This window comes from Gymnoscopelus braueri, assembly GCF_963280865.1.
Source record: "Gymnoscopelus braueri genome assembly, chromosome: 13".
NCBI lineage: Eukaryota > Metazoa > Chordata > Actinopteri > Myctophiformes > Myctophidae > Gymnoscopelus > Gymnoscopelus braueri.
The window spans coordinates 26,681,968-26,698,762 of NC_137615.1; the positions used below are offsets into that span (position 1 = coordinate 26,681,968).

Genomic DNA, 16,795 nt, shown 5'->3' on the forward strand with positions numbered 1-16,795 from the left:
TAGTAGCCTACTACCCACGACATTTGATATTAAATTATTTCTAAATTGATTGTGGAAGTCAGAATTTTTGGTGTGATCAAGTTGTCTGTTCTGAATACTTTTTAGGCCCAACGTATCCATTTTCGATAGGTCAGGTCAGTGCGCATAACGTCAACACAGGTTGCTCATCATTAGTTTAAAAGCACAATAGGCTATTCAACATTTTTAGATAAAGGTGAATATGTCTATAGGAAATGTAAACTAAAATATCGTCACTCAGTCTCCCTGCATGAGTGCAACCATGCAACTGTAAAAATAAATAAAATAATAATAATCATTTAGATAAATATAGCTTAACAACATCTTGAATCATTACTCTAGTCTAAAGAATATTTTTGTTCTAAAATTTGGATTGTCTACATGTCACAAAATCCCAAACTAATCTGTGCAACAAATAAATACAAATGTCGCTCAAACATCTTGCGGCCGGGCCTTAGTATTGCATTCGATGTTTTCCTCCTGTACAAAGCCAATCAATCCATGTGTCTGCTCTCTCTCCACCTTCACTACTCCAGTACACATAAAAACATGTGTCTGCTCTCTCTCCACCTTCACTACTCCAGTACACACATAAAACACTCACTTCAAGCTGAGGCCAGGCCACAAATCCCTGAACGAAGTGAAGGAGGGAGTCCCCGGAGTCGCGTTTTAAGTGTCCCCAGTCTAAAGCTCCAGAAGCCGGACGATACAAACACAGATCCTTCGGCAAAGTATAGCCACCGTCCTGGAGCATTTTTCTCTATATGTGAGCGTTTGCTGAGAGACGTACAAAGAGTGGCAGTAAAAGGAGACACAAGACTTTTCCCTCTCTTTTCTTTTCTTTTTTATACACAACTGCTTTTTGTTCCTCATTTTTTCATTTAAGGGGGTAATGGAAGGGGGGTGCTCGTTTGATCACATGATTACAATTCACCTGAGATAAAACAAAGGGCGCAAAGAAAGGAGGCGAGCGAGGGAATGAAAGGGAGAGAGGGAGAGAGAGAGGGAATCAGACAGGAGAGATGCACTCATGGTTAGGATTGCCTTATCACAGTCAACATTCATGGATAATGAAAAAAGCGGAGATTTTTTCGGGATGGGGGCAGTGTGTCGCGCGAAGGAGATACAAGGGGTCATTGTTGGGAAGAACAGCGCGTGTGTTTGTGTCCGTTCGGCCCATAATGTCCCCTCCCGTCTCCCCTTTCGATATTTTCTGCAAATGCTGGTTGGTTTTAAATGTGCGCTCTGTGTATCTAAGTGAGTGTGTATCAGTGTATATAAGTGAGTGTGCACTGATGCAATTATAAAACTCACACATAACGATGAAGTAACGCACTGTTCCCCCCCAACACAGTGGATTCATGCATATATCTCTCTCCAAGAGTCAAGTGGGCCTAATTTTCTCTTATATTACACCAGACAAGCAGAATCACGATGGTCATAATCATTAGGCCTAATGGTGGTCCTTATCGATTAATAAGTTGCATGTCAATATGCTCAGCTCAATAAATATGCAAAACATCTGGGCTTACCCATGCGTAGTGCGTAATAGCTGCTAAAGAAATTGCTTTTAATACTAAATAAAGATATATATTTTCTTGCGTAATCATTTGATGATTTTGAAAGCATTGCAAACTACAAAGTCAATAAGTAAATACATGAGTCATGACTATAACTTCTATAAGAGCTCAGAGCAGTCCCAGACCGAGCTGGTCGACCTCTTCTTCTCTACTCGAAACCCTGTATAAAAGTTTTAACCTGTTTCAACCTGGCTGGCACCCTTATTTTGGTCATATCATTCATAAAAATAATGTAATCAAGATTTTGAATAGGGTTAAAGTGGTTAAAGTGCTGTCCCCCTTCGACCCTGCATGTTTCCGGTCATGACTTCAATGGGGAACAAAACAGACAGTTCAAAGATGTGGCCCGTTGAGTCGTTGACTGGTTATCATGTGATTTGTGACAAGTCAGGAAGCTTGTCACAAATCAGCAGGCCATGATCTACCCAATATATATCTCCATATCAAACACACAGCGGCCTGTGTGTGTGTGTGTGTGTGTGTGTGTGTGTGTGTGTGTGTGTGTGTGTGGCCTATATGTTTTCATATTTTTTCTATTTCGTTAGAATTCTCTCCCCCTCTCAAATTTCTAACGAAAAACAGCCAGATTAGTTTATTAAAATCCATAGGGAAAACAACATCACTGTTTATCGTGGAGATAATGCAAAATCACTAAATTATCACAAAACGCAAATCGTAAAAAAGATACAAATTCACTGCTAGAAAGAGTTTAAAAAACCACCAAGAAATCACGTAGCAGACCAATATCGTCCAAGCTATAATAGGTCTGTTATGGCTTATGACTGTAAATCTTAAAACCAAGGCATATAGATTTTATATTCCATCATTGGGCATTTGAATATATTTTTTAATCTCAATGGTTTTCTCTTCCAATGTAGAATGACCCAAGCAATCTAACTTTAGAAATTACACCACATCATCCTCATCATCATAGAGAGAGAGAGAGAGAGAGAGAGGAGAGAGAGAGAGAGAGAGAGAGAGAGAGAGAGAGAGAGAGAGAGAGAGAGAGAGAGAGAGAGAGGAGAGAGAGAGAGAGGAGAGAGAGAGAGAGAGAGAGAGAGAGAGAGAGAGAGAGAGAGAGAGAGAGAGAGAGAGACTAGATCCCGCCCTCGCAGGAAACTGAGTCAAATAATAACCAGCCAATCGCAGAGATTGCAGAGTATTGCTTCCGCACAACTTTGCTGTTCCTTTAAGACTTTTTCCCCACTTTTTCCCCCTGCCTCATACAAGGGACTCTTTAAGCCCGGTCTGGGACACAGAGCAGGCATTCATAGCAGGGGGCTGAGTGGGGAGTGAGAGGAGCGTCACTTTGGAAACCCTGGAACACACGGATTGTCGTCGTTTCTCATTGCTGAAGTAAGGCGCTTAGCATTTGAAATATACTTTCCTCTCTGTTGCTTGCTGCCGTGGCTCTCATTCCACAATCTTTATTTCTATTTCGTTTGTGTAAAGCGGTGGTTTTCAACCCTTTTTTATATCAAGGTCCATTATTTATTCGGCATTTTGAGCCACGGACCACCATTTGATAAGTTTTAGCCTCTCAAACCCAAGACTTTGAATATTTTGTATTATGCTGTATTGATGTGGTACCATAGGAGAGATAACAGGCAAACGTTGATCAAAATAACAATTCTTCTACATTCTGTAATTGTGTAGTAAATTAAGTAATGCACATGTTTAACAACAATTTAACTCTTGAGAGCGTAATGTAATGTAAACCAAATGAACCCTTAACGGGTCCATTTGGTTTTATTTTACACTCTCAAGAGTTAAAGATCTATAAGGGTCCATTTGGTTACCAACTCTCCATCATTTAGCTGGGGACCACCTAGAACCCCTCAAGGACTACTAGTGGTCCCCGGACCACTGGTTGAGACACTGATGTAAGTGTTTATATTGGAAGACCCACAACTCTAAATTGGAGACATAGCCTATAGGGTCTAATGATATGCTTATTATGGTGATTTTATGGCATGCCGAATATCAGCCATGATAGTTCTTAATCTAATTATTGTGAATTATAGGCCTATTGGTAGACTAATTGTTTGACAGTATAGCTTAGCCAATAGATTTTGGGGACATCTTTCACCTCTCATGAATGACAGTCTTCCAGATCAGTTTGGGACAAAAATAATAACATGTCTACATTCCTCTAAATCTGGTCTAAATTTACACCTGATTTGTGTGTTTTCATGCATGAAACCTGTTCAAGCAATGCTGCTGCCCCCCCACCCCCTTTAAAAAAATTTTTACACAACTTTGCCTGAGCAGGTTTCAGTTGACTGATGTGTTTTTATTTTCATATTGTCAATATTGTAATTGTACCTAAACTATAATTTAAGCAAGTCTCGACTGAAACTGGATTTTTGAAAAGAAGTGCATAATGTGTCTTAACCTGCTTGCCTTGACTGCTTATCCATGAGATTATTTTTTAATTTCCATTCTCTAATTTAATTTGGATTGATTGGCTATTCATTTGGGACTATCGGGAGTGGGCCTAGATAACATAACACAGCACCATATTAGCAGCTAATGTTAACTAGCTATTGTAAATGTAATTGGAATAAAACACGCAAAATAAGGCCAAGTTATTGATAGGTGAGAACGATTTCCCCGTCAAAAGTCATTTTAATGTCACAGCAAATGCAGTTGGTGAGGACAATTAAACAGAAATTAAACAAATTTTGACAGATTTTTCCCCAAAACAATTTATGTAATGTATGGTAGGCCTACTGATAGGCTATAATAGATAGGTTGTTCATGCACTCAAATTGGCATGCAACTTTGTAAATCAGAGAACAGACCGCAGTGTTTTCCTCTCACTCTCACTTCCTCCCAATCTCACTAAGGCCTACTTAATCCGTTAATGTAATATTATTAGTAGTATTATTTTATTAAATATGTCCAGAAAAGGGTTACAGGCTATAATTGTCATAAAATCAAGTTTGCCTGCATGCCAACCGTTGTCAGGCTAAATATGTCCATATATAACCGGGCATATCCAGGTGGAAAATAAAGCGCACATGTCGCATTCAGTATAGTTTAGGCTATATTAGGCATCTCGTGGACATTGTGTTTCTGCAATTTGAAGAGACAATAGGGAGACATGATGATATGCACATTGGTCCTGTACAGTCCAGCTGGCAAGCGAATACCTCAGCGACAGGTGGTGAAGCTTACACTAGCATATAGGCCTACTTGCCAAAATACGAATAAGATTTATCAAGCATGGCATTTTATGTTCATTCAAAGCGAATTCACCTATTATACAAATACGCAACCACGGCCTCTGTGAATATTTGCTGAATGCACATTAGCCTATCTGATTCTGTAAATTCGTGTCATCCTACATTTTCAATTAAACGTCCTCTTTAAGGTGTATATTAGCCCTTCCCTCTACAGTTTCTGGACCACATAACATGGACTGTATTAAGTGTATTTATAGCCATCTCAAATCGACAGGTTCTCTCTTAAAAGCGATTATACGCGGGTGATAACGGGCAAGATTCCGTGGTTTTAGTAATATGATACCAAGCTCCAAGACAAACAAGTAGCCTATATGTTGTTGAGGTTCACTGCGCGCGTTCCGTCGATTTAAACCTTGAAGGTCACTGCAAGGTGTTAATTTAATTGGCAAAACAACGTCACATTTTGTCCCCAATAGACGTGGCCTCTATACGTTAACAAACAGGCTGTGTCTAATTCACACAGGCGCACAGACACGCACCCACACGCGGTTTATATTTCCAGCGCCAGCCCGTGTTTATCCAAGAGGTACAGAGTATAAATTGACGGCCTGTGCTGGTGCAAGCTCATATTATTCCAGCACTCTCTCTCCGGGGAGCTTGGAATAACTGCCAAACCTTAAACAGTAGCTTGTTAGCGAGAGTGAGCCCTAGAATAACAGTGGCACCGCGCTCGTTGGAGCCTCATATAGGGTTTAACCTAAATTGTTACTCCTGTAGGCCTGCTTTAATTATTCCCATTTATCACAGATGTAACGTACCAGAAAGTTTGCAATCTTATTACTCAAGCTATCTTAGGCATTCATACATCCATATAACTTATTTAGACTACACAGCTTGCCACTTTATGTGGCTATTTGCCACATAAAGTGCTATATATCGTCTTCTCTTGTAGCCTAATATGTAAAGTGCCCACTTTGTTTTGTTTCAGGACTTTGCCAGACAACCATCTCAGGCCGAACTGAGGAGGACAGTGGAAGTAGTTTAATTGGTTTGGAGCAAAGAGCAGCAACAGGTAAACTTGGATCCAAGGTGCGCACTGGGCGTATGATACCCACAACCCGGATGGAAATAACTTTGATGTTGAACCCTAATAGAATTTTGGAACGGAGGCTGAGAGTGGAGACTGACTGGCAGTTTATAGTATAAAGGAGACCTCCGGAGCAGAGAGACCTGAAAGAGATTACAACTAGCCTACTTCATAATCCCAATTTTCAGCCCAATCTAAATGTTTCCTTCATTTTAGGGGAAGAAAGATATCACAATTCTCAATCAATCATAGGGATTGATTGGCCCAAGTTACATATAGGGTTTATCCTCTATAAGCAATCAACTCCATCTACACACCTGGAAACTCGGTCTTTTGAGTGAGCAAAATATGTCTGGAGAGGAGCAGAGTTTATCAGAAGTGGAGTTGAGTCCAGGGGTCTCAGAGGACAGTCACTCCCTGTCACCAGGTCACTCCTCCGGTCCTGCTGGTGGTGGAGACTCACCTCTTCCCAACCAAGAGTCCCAGATTGTGGGTTTGGGAGATGATTCACCATCTGGTACGGCGACCATCAAATCTGATGAAGAATCTGATGATCGCTTCCCTATCGGCATCCGTGAGGCGGTAAGCCAGGTGCTCAATGGCTATGACTGGACCCTCGTGCCCATGCCAGTGCGGGTCAACTCTGGCAACAAGAACAAGCCTCACGTGAAGAGGCCCATGAACGCCTTCATGGTATGGGCACAGGCAGCGAGGAGGAAACTGGCTGATCAGTACCCCCACCTGCACAACGCTGAGCTCAGCAAAACCCTGGGCAAGCTATGGAGGTGAGCTCCACAGAGATCCACAAAGAAATTAGTCTGCTACATCAGGGTGATAGGACCATGATATAGGCTATAGTGGGTTCAATTTCTGTCCCCATACACAAATACTTAAACAAAGAGAAGTCAAAAGTGCATTAGATCCATCATCAGTTTAGCCTTGTCCCATTTTACTGTCTACCTACTCATGTACCCTTTCATTGGTTTTATATTTAAAATATTATTAAATATTATTTAAAAACTAAGTTATATTCAGGATCAAACCAATGGTTTGGTGAGTATAAGCTAAAGAAATAAGGATGGGGAAAATGTTATAATATATGTTTGTTATAGAAGTGTTTACTACATATAGCCTAGAGTATATGAATCCTTTCTATTTCAGAGGACTCCATCTTTTAAAAAATATATCTGCTAGATATAAGTGTGAAGGTATGAGTGATGGCATAGACTTCCTTTATTTTTTTATGCTAGTGGAATTAAAAGTACTAAAGCAGTGGATGTCAGGTGGCTTTATATCAAAACCTAAACTTATCACTCCTCCATGTTGTTTGCAAATGTGTCAAACAATTCATAACCCACTCGGATCCCAGTCCACCAGTTCAGAAACACTTGTTTCGAGTGCATGTTGTCTACATTACATATAAGGGTGACTGCGTCATAGTCACATGTTTCTGAATCCAGGCTAATTTCATAGACCACTTAATTCTCCGGCCTTTAGTTGGAGAAAATGGCTCCAGAGGGAATTACTGTGTTTTTTAAAACCCCCTCAGCTCAGTTTTACGACTCAGATTATTATAGCACAAATGACATAAGTTTTTTTCCATCAACAACTGGTAGCATAACTCTAGTGTTGGCCTATAGGTCTCCATACAAACAACTTATCCACTCACCTCACCTAGAATTTCACCTTTACTTACTCACTCCTATAATGAACCAGTCAGTCATTTGAATTATAAAATAATAATAATTATAATAAAGATGTTTTACAATTGCGAATATTGCATTAAATGTGTTTTTTTGTAAAACAAGAATCCATAGATATAAAATAATATACATAGGTCATAAGCACTATTTCCATGTACCTACTTTGCTAGGGGACGTGACCATTGTTATTGCTATGCAGATATCATTCAATCCTTTAGTTTAACCAATGTTTCTATGGCATTTAACATATAAAGCCAGAGTAAACATAACTTACAGTCAACATTAGAGTTACCTTGGCATGATGCATGTTGCTTCTCTCTGTGGCATTTCTTTACATTGGCTGTATTGTGAAACCAATAAGCAAGTAGCTACACCAGTGTTTCTCAATCTTTGTTGGGCCAGTCCCCCCTATCCAATATCCAGGTCCCTTACCGCCCCGCACCCAATTCAAATATAAGCCTTATTTATATTGTGTATTGTGTTGTCAGTATCATGGTCAGTATCATGTCAATATCATGGTCAATATCATGTATCATGTCAGTATAATCTAGTATCATGGTCAGTATCATGTCAGTATCATCATGTCAGTATCATGGTCAGTATCATAGTCAGTGTCATGACAGTATCATGGTCAATATCATGTATCATGTCAGTATCATGTAGTATCATGGTCAGTATCATGTAGTATAATGTTCAGTATCATGTCAGTATCATGGTCAGTATCATGTCAGTATCATGGTCAGTATCATTGTCAGTATCATGTCAGAATCATGGTCAGTAGTATCATGTCAGTATCATGTTCAGCATCATGTCAGTATCACGTCAGTATCACGGTCAGTATCATGTCAGTATCATAGTCAGTATCATGGTCATTATCATGTCAGTATCATGGTCAGTATCATGGTCAGTATCATGTCAGTACAGTATCATGTCAGTATCATGTCAGTATCATGTCAGTATCATGGTCAGTATCATGGTCAGTATCATGTCAGTACAGTATCATGTCAGTATCATGTCAGTATCATGGTCAGTATCATGTCAGTATCATGTCAGCATCATGTCAGCATCATGGTCAGCATCATGGTCAGTATCATGGTCAGTATCATGTCAGTATCATGTCAGTATCATGTCAGTATCATGGTCAGTATCATGTCAGTATCATGTCAGTATCATGTCACATGATACTGACATGATACTGTCCATGATATATTAAACTGCTAACTACAGTTATCCCTATTTACTCCTGGTGATTGACACTCTACCCCAACACTCGCTCACATCCTTTATCCTGCCTCCCACAGCATACACTCATTTGACAAACAGAAGGTCAGAAAGGGTTAATTTATTAACCTTGTAAAGACTGTGTATTAATTAGATGAAGACTTGACCCTTGGGCTCTGGCACGATTGGTTAATTGGTCCAGAAACATGATGAACTGGGAAACTGAGAAAGGTCAGGCTTTTCTCATGTCAATCCTATCGGCAGTAGTAATATGGATGTTTGGCGTTCGTGCCTGCAGACAGGATGCATCTTTGGCCTACTTCATAATTGCATTACTGTCCTGCAGTCAAAGTCTCCTGGCAAGGGTAACTTTATAGGCAGCTGTGCATCTAGTGAGAGTGGGTAGGAGGGGGTAAATAATCTGACCACGTTATGCAATAGTAAAAAAAAAAAAGAAGGAAAAAAAGAAGAAAGTCACAAGAATGTGCTGAGAATGGACAAAGAAAGGTGTCAAATTAAACAGATGCTAATAATTTGTAGGTATATCTGTCATCTGCTAGATCCGTTTTGCCACAATGGCCATATGCCATATGGTGAGAATCCTGACATTGGCCCACTTAACCACTTGAACCCTGTATGTTGTTGAGCAGAGTCCCACAGGGCTCTACAATCTTTGCTTGTAGTAATCTGCTATAGCAAACGTTTTCCCCAGAATACATATGCTGGGGTTTAAGTGGTTAAATGTATCTGCCTATTCCACTGGCTCATCGAACTCACGGCTAATTACCTAGAAATGGAATGATGTTTGATTGTTGGTGGTCAAGGCTGCTAATAGCAAAATAGGCTATTGAGGGTTAAAACAAATCTCTCCTGCATTTGTGTTTTCTTAACATACATTTCATACTCTTCATGTTACCAAACACACATGCTCTAAATGTTCTCAGACGACTATCATTTCCTCTTACCATCCGAAATAGCAATTCAACACATTTTTCAAATCCTTTGGCTGTTATAGTGCAGCTTTAAACATTCTGAAATACCTTAACACTGAAGCTTGGTAGAAATGTTTGCTGATATCCTATACATAATCTTTTTCACAAGTTTCTCAAAATCACTGAACAGGAACACTGATTTAATTCCTGACTCTGAATTACATTCTAATTGATCTAGACCTACAGTATCTATCTACAGTATTAGACATTTGTTACGTTTTTTAGACCGATTATCAGGACATTTTCCATATCAATATACTTTTTGTACGATTACAAATTCCAGTACATAAACGGAAGAGGAAATTAACATGACAAATAAGACAGGTGGTCCTGTGTGCTCCCACGTATCCCCGACAACAGAATTCCCAAGAATACACACACACACACACACACACACACACACACACACACACACACACACACACACACACACACACACACACACACACACACACACACACACACACACACACACACACACACACACACACACACACACACACAATGATGTATAATAACAATAATAATAATAATATTTTATTTTATATTATTATTATTACTTATTTATTTTCACTTTCCTCTCCTTATCAATTGCCCCCCCCCCCCCCCCCTGGTGCTCCCTAGCCCCCCCCCCCTACTAAAACCTGTACCTGCATGGAGTATGAAATCCCAGTTTCTTACCCTGACCAGTAAAAGTAATTCATTCTGTAACAAAACACAAACTTTAAGGGTGCAGTCATACCGAACTTTAATTCTGCCTATGCAGCGGATTCTGCCAATGCTTTTCAATGGGAACGGAGTGGTTTGTTGCCATTCGCAGATTTTCGCAAAAAAACGCTCCCTTCCCATTGAAAAGCATTGGCAGAATCCGCGGCATAGGCAGAAATATACACCCTAGGGCGCGCTCTCACCGCACTTTTATTTTACCTCTGGGGCAGAATCTGCCAATGCATTGTCAATGTAAATGCGTGGATTCACGCAAGAGCGGATTTTTCCGCTTGTCGTGCAGACCTCTGCTCTACGCGACTTGTCCATTGGAAGCATAAAACTGCTGGAGGCAGGAGCTGATTTTCTCCCTCTGTCCAATCGGGTGAATCGCAGGCGGACCGTCCCAAGACTCAGGAAGCAACATGGTGCTCAAGGCAGAAGGCGGTGCGGGCTACGGGGACGGTCTTGAATGTGAGTGACAGGTGCGTCACAGCGTTTTTTTAGAATCCACTGGCTGCAAAAAACTGTGGCCGCGCACAACCTGCGTTTAACAGCGGCCAGCCAACTTTTGGTGAGAGCGCGCCCTAGGGGCGCACTCCCACCAAAACATGGTCGGCTAGCGTTAAACGCAGATTGTGCGCGGCCACAGTTTTTTGCAGCCAGCGAATTCTAAAAAACGGGAGTGACCCACCTGTCACTCACTTTCAGGACCCTCCCCGTAGCCCGCACCACCTTCTGCCTTGAGCACCATGTTGCTTCCTGAGTCTTGGGACGGTCCGCCTTCGACTCACCCGATTGGACAGAGGGGGAAAATCAGCTCCTGCCTCCAGCAGTTTTATGCTTCAAATGGACAAGTTCAAAAGAATTTCAGAAATTCTGTGAAAATAGCCGATCTACAAGGTCACAACGCGTCGCATTGTGACACGTTGTGAGCTTCACAATTTTTCAAATAGGGCTTTCCCGGGGTTACAACAAAATTATCGTTCGTGTCTCAGCTGAAAAGGTTTGGGAACTCCTGCCCTAGCCACTTGGCTTTGAAGGCCTTACAACTAAGTCAGAGGGGAATCCCTTGCTGGCCAACACCGATATTAGGCTTCTGGTCTTCATATCTGGACATATGCATACACATAGCCTACTGCAACCTACAATAGACTCACCAATCTGTAGAGCTGTAGGTGACGTTACCACTGTGTTGAAACTCCGGAAGACATCTTTCCATTCATCGTGAAAGCTTCAGCAAAAAAAAACGTTTAGCCAAAAGACACTTGTACCAACATGTTGAGCCTTATTTTGTCAGTTTGAATACATTCTTCAAGGCAGAGTTCTTGCAGTTATCTTGCAGTTGATGCTCCAAACAGGAAGAACATCCTCAAGCAAACAAAAATAGAATTTTCACAAAAGGTTTCACTCATGTAGTCAGAATGATCAACCTGCCACAGTCTGCCACCAACATCAAAATGGCATTTAAAAAAGTCTTGTTACTTTGTCAGATCTAAAAGCACTGTAATGGCATATGTGAATGAGAGGATGCTGTATGAACAAAATGTGAAAACAATAAAAGATAAAGAAATTGGAGTACAGTATGTTGTATAAATGACAAGCTGAAACAAAGTGTAACGTGATAAATTGACTAGATCAAAATGCTGTAAAGTAGATAGTTGACTGATTTGGAGTCGATAGGAAAGGGTAACCTTAGAAGGGAAATAGCTAACTCATTATGAAGGCTAAATCAAACTGTAGGCTACTGATAAAATATAACTGATTTCAATAACAAATTGTTACCAGAATGAAAGTATTACTTATACTTCCATTCATTAAAACCATATTTCTTGTGTGTCAGCCCTAAAATATCAAACCACAGGGGCAGACAGCAGAGAACTATTAGTCACGTGAAGTGTTTTATGTCTAGCAATCACCAAATCAAAAGTAGGTGAATAATAAATGAAATAACAAGAATTTTGTATTTTCTTTTAATTGTGGGGGCACCTGCAGTTGTAGTGTCAGTTGCTCCCTGAATTGTCACCCAAATCTCCCTGAAATCAGTTCTGTCAACTTCAGATGTCTAGCTAGCTCCCGTAAAACAGCCAAACTTAATCATGCACAGCATATACAGTATGCACAGTACATATATGGTACCACCCAACAGCGTTTTGTTGCATGTCTCATGCATGACTGCAAACATTGATGATTAGGGCCATTTAGTGGTGTGTGTTAAAAAATCTGTGTCTGTCTGCCTGCCTACCTACTTAAGGCTCCTCAATGAGAGTGACAAGCGTCCGTTCATCGAGGAGGCGGAGAGACTGAGGAAGCAGCATAAGAAAGACTATCCGGAGTACAAGTACCAGCCACGGCGCCGCAAGAATGGCAAGCCCGGGTCCGGCTCTGGCAGTGAGGCTGATGGCCATTCCGAGGGTGAGATCAGCAGCTACAAGGGTCTCCACCTGGATGTGGCCCACAGTGTGAGAACCACCGGGTCCCCTTTGGTAGACGGGCACCATCCTCATGCTTCAGGTGGGCTGAATAGAAGAAAATAGAATTGAATAGACATTCCTGAACTGTCTGACCCGTAACTCTGGTGCTACTGCATACGGTACACTATTCTAATCATTGTAAAAAAATAAAAATAATAACTTTATCTTTCTCTTGTCTGTCTGTACAGGCCAGAGCCATAGTCCTCCCACCCCTCCCACCACTCCCAAGACAGAGCTCCAGTCTGGGAAGACAACGGAGGGAAAGAGGGAAGGTGGTGGAAGTGTGGGCGCCCGTGGCGGAATGGGGGTCGGGGCAGAGGGAGGCTCAGGAGCTTCGGGTTCGGGGAAACCCCACATCGACTTTGGCAACGTGGACATTGGTGAGATGAGCCATGAGGTGATGGCCAACATGGAGCCGTTTGACGTCAACGAGTTCGACCAGTACTTGCCACCCAATGGACACCCGGGCATCGGGCAGAGTGCCGGAGTGGCTTCAGCTGCGGTGGGCTCCTCCGCCTCTCCGTACGCATATGGAATCTCCTCAGCTCTGGCGGCGGCCAGTGGACACTCTGCGGCCTGGCTCACCAAACAGCACCAGCAACATCATGGCTCTCCACTGAGCTCCGACCCCTCCAAGGCCCAGATAAAGAGCGAAGCTGCAGGGCCCGGGGGTCATTTCACAGAGGCGGCCTCGGCAGGCTCCCATGTCACCTACACACCCCTCAGCCTGCCCCACTACAGCTCTGCCTTCCCCTCGTTGGCTTCTAGGGCTCAGTTTGCTGAGTATGCCGACCACCAGGCCTCAGGGTCATATTACGCCCACTCTAGCCAGGCCGCTGGGCTGTACTCTGCCTTCTCTTACATGGGCCCCTCCCAGAGGCCCCTATACACTGCCATCAGTGACCCAGCCAGTGTTCCCCAGTCACACAGCCCCCCGCACTGGGAACAACCTGTGTACACCACCCTGTCACGTCCTTGACAGACACCAGGACTAGAGGGCACTAGTGCAGGTTCAGCCCCCATGCCAGACCTCCAGGGTAATAACACAAGTGGTGGTAGAGGTAGCAGTAAGTGTGGTCTGGGTTGGGGGGAGTGGGCAGGCACTGGGGGAGTAGGCTGGGCAGGCAGGAGGGGAGAGACACCGTTCCGGTCTTCCAGTCGAGAGGCAGAATGGCTGCCATGGCCCGAGGATGAACTTGGAGCTCGGAGCTTTTGGAGTGTGGTGGACTATTTGGGGTAACACAGAGCAGTAGTCAATGAGTGTGCTTCAATTTCAAAACCTCAGAGGTTCGGATAACTGTTGTGGAGAGATACTTGGAGATAGCCAAACTCATCTTGTATAACATGGTTTTATGATGTCAGAAGAATAGAGTGCCAAACTGCTTGGCTATGTCCCATTCACATCTCAGGCAAGTTTAACCTGATAGCAAACATGTTAGTATTGATTGTCTTGGAAATCAGTACAATATGTAATAGCTTTCTGTTATGGTTTCAGAGGCACATTGTGTTGTTCCAATGTCAATACAAAATATTGTAGTGTAACTGTTCTCTTACAATACTTTACCTTTTTTTTCCTTTCTTTTTCTTTTTTACACATGATGAGGGCTCATGGATCAGAAATGCCATCAAACCTCAAGCGGGTTAAGAAGTATTCATTTTTTGAGAAAATAATTTTCATTATAAAATAATTATTGACTAATATCAGGATATCTTACTGAATGTTATTGAAATTGTTTATTTGTGTGTACAGGTGGGGTCTAAGGTACAATTTTGGAGATGTTTGATTTTCTTAAAATTTACCAAAGTTTTGAGACCAAATCTTTACACTTTGAGAAAAATCTAATTCCCAGATGTTTCTCCCCAACATGACAGTCAAACTACCTTAGCTTTTGTAGCAAATTAGTCTTCTTTAAGCTGTCAAAATTGTTTTCAATTGTATCCTATTAGTTTTCACCTCAAGCTAATACTTTGGATATTTACATAACATGGCACTGATGTGTGGCTTTGTTGAATAAGTATTTGGTGTATTCATGAAGGACATTCATGACGATGGACAATTCTATTTATACTGTACAGATAATCCATTTTCACTGACCTAAATTATGGTCTGTCTGTAGCTCAGAATACATATTCCTTACATTCCTTTTGTTGTTCTAACAAGTCGCTGTACTATTAATTCTGTCAAATGCTTTTTGCCATTCTTATTTCCACTTCACAAATTCCGCACCACTGCCTTTTCATTTATTTCGTGTGACATAAAAAATCGTGTATATAGTGCATTCAATCTACAATGCCAGATGTGTAGGTAGTAATTGTATAACATTCATTCAGTCTCTCTGCCCGAGATGCCATTACTGAAACAGTTGACAGAGATTGAGTAAGTAAAATATTGCATTTGGAATTTATGCTTGTCCAGCTGTTGAGTCACATTGAATACCATACATGCTTTAGTCCTAATTAAATACCTACAACATAAACAGCGTGTTGTAAGTTGTGTAAAAAAATAGATTTATAGCATGTTAAAATTTTGATTTAAATTTGATTGAATAATGCGTTGTTGCTTTGACATTCAGCCATAAATGTTGAGAGAATCTAAATGTTGAGAAATCCATGTAGTGCCTGATTGGACTGGACTTTTATATGTTGGCACCTGGAAAATAATCTTTCTCCACACTTCTGTGACAAACTGTAATTTGGGTATCCTCCATCTTGTAATGTGAATGAAGTCTTAAGTAAATTTTCCTTATTATTATGTATTGACATGTGTATTACTGTAATATTGAGTATGGTTATTTGACAATACCCCACACCATATGCTTCTTGGTCTGTAGTTGACACTCCTTGTGAAGCATTTCTGGTTTGTCAACATTTACAGTTTGTGATCACAATTAACTATGTGCCTTTGAAAAAAGAACTATTTTATGTCCTAATTGCTGTTTGTGCAAAATATCTGTTGTTGCTATGAATATTACATTCATTATTTATATTTGCCTGTGTTATATTTGTTTGCGCTGACTGTTTCTCTCCATCAGAAAGAAAACATTTTGACTATTGTAATTGTTTTTCTATTTTGTATTTTACATGCTTATATAACTGATCCCAGCCCAGCAAAACTTGTAAATAATAGCAAGAATGAAACCTTAGGTATGTGATGACTAATGACCTTCTCTCACACTAAATAAAGCTGTATTCTCTCTGCTTTTGTACAAGTCTGTCTCCTAGACCTAGATCATTCTAACAATGGGACTTGCCTTTATTAGCACGGGTATAATAGCGTTAACTGACAAATGCCTAGCCTAGAGAGCAATTGATTATCCAATTTCTCAAACGAGTATGAAATTGTCTCCCTGATTATATAAATATATAATAATATTCCTCACAATGAGAAAATTAACTCATTTTGACATGATATAATTGTAAATGATGCACTTCCAGTGACATTCTCAACATAATCTATTCAATCTAACGGATAATTCACTTTGTCTGGCCAGGAGTTGACTTAAAACTATCCCAAGCCACAATTGACCATCATCCAGCCACCAACTGAATATACTACATCCAATGACTCAAACTGTGGCAGTGTTTCATTCCATTAGAACAGGAAGACAAGCATCAATCATCTGTTTTGTGCACTGTGCTATCTGCAGTGGCTATGAAAGGATCAGGATATGATACATCACATTATCATGTCACCCTGGGCTGCACTGTGGACCATTAGCCCGTCTCTGTGGCACTTGAACCTTTCAAATCCCAGAGTGTGATTGGTTGCGCATGCATGCTTATGTACTTGTATGCCATTTTTAATATGTGCATACTTGTGTATGCGT

The 16,795-nt window shown here is 41.1% G+C and overlaps 1 protein-coding gene across 1 annotated transcript; it reads left to right on the forward strand.

The window, feature by feature from the left end:
• The first annotated feature begins 2,829 nt into the window (after positions 1 to 2,829).
• On the forward strand, positions 2,830 to 16,177 carry sox10 (SRY-box transcription factor 10). The gene is made up of 4 exons (XM_080447600.1): positions 2,830 to 2,954; positions 5,775 to 6,658; positions 12,749 to 13,008; positions 13,157 to 16,177. The coding sequence occupies exons 2-4, from the start codon at positions 6,222 to 6,224 to the stop codon at positions 13,945 to 13,947; spliced, it is 1,488 nt and encodes a 495-aa protein (XP_080303726.1). The 5' UTR covers positions 2,830 to 2,954; positions 5,775 to 6,221; the 3' UTR covers positions 13,948 to 16,177.
• The last annotated feature ends 618 nt before the right edge of the window (positions 16,178 to 16,795 follow it).

What these genes read in the sequence shown, in the direction of transcription:
- sox10 (XM_080447600.1), top strand. Translation starts at nt 6,222, where the DNA reads ATGTCTGGAGAGGAGCAGAGTTTATCAGAAGTGGAGTTGAGTCCAGGG. An exon ending in ACCCTGGGCAAGCTATGGAG is followed by an intron (nt 6,659 to 12,748) that starts GTGAGCTCCACA and finishes TACCTACTTAAG; the next exon opens with GCTCCTCAATGAGAGTGACA. An exon ending in GCACCATCCTCATGCTTCAG is followed by an intron (nt 13,009 to 13,156) that starts GTGGGCTGAATA and finishes CTGTCTGTACAG; the next exon opens with GCCAGAGCCATAGTCCTCCC.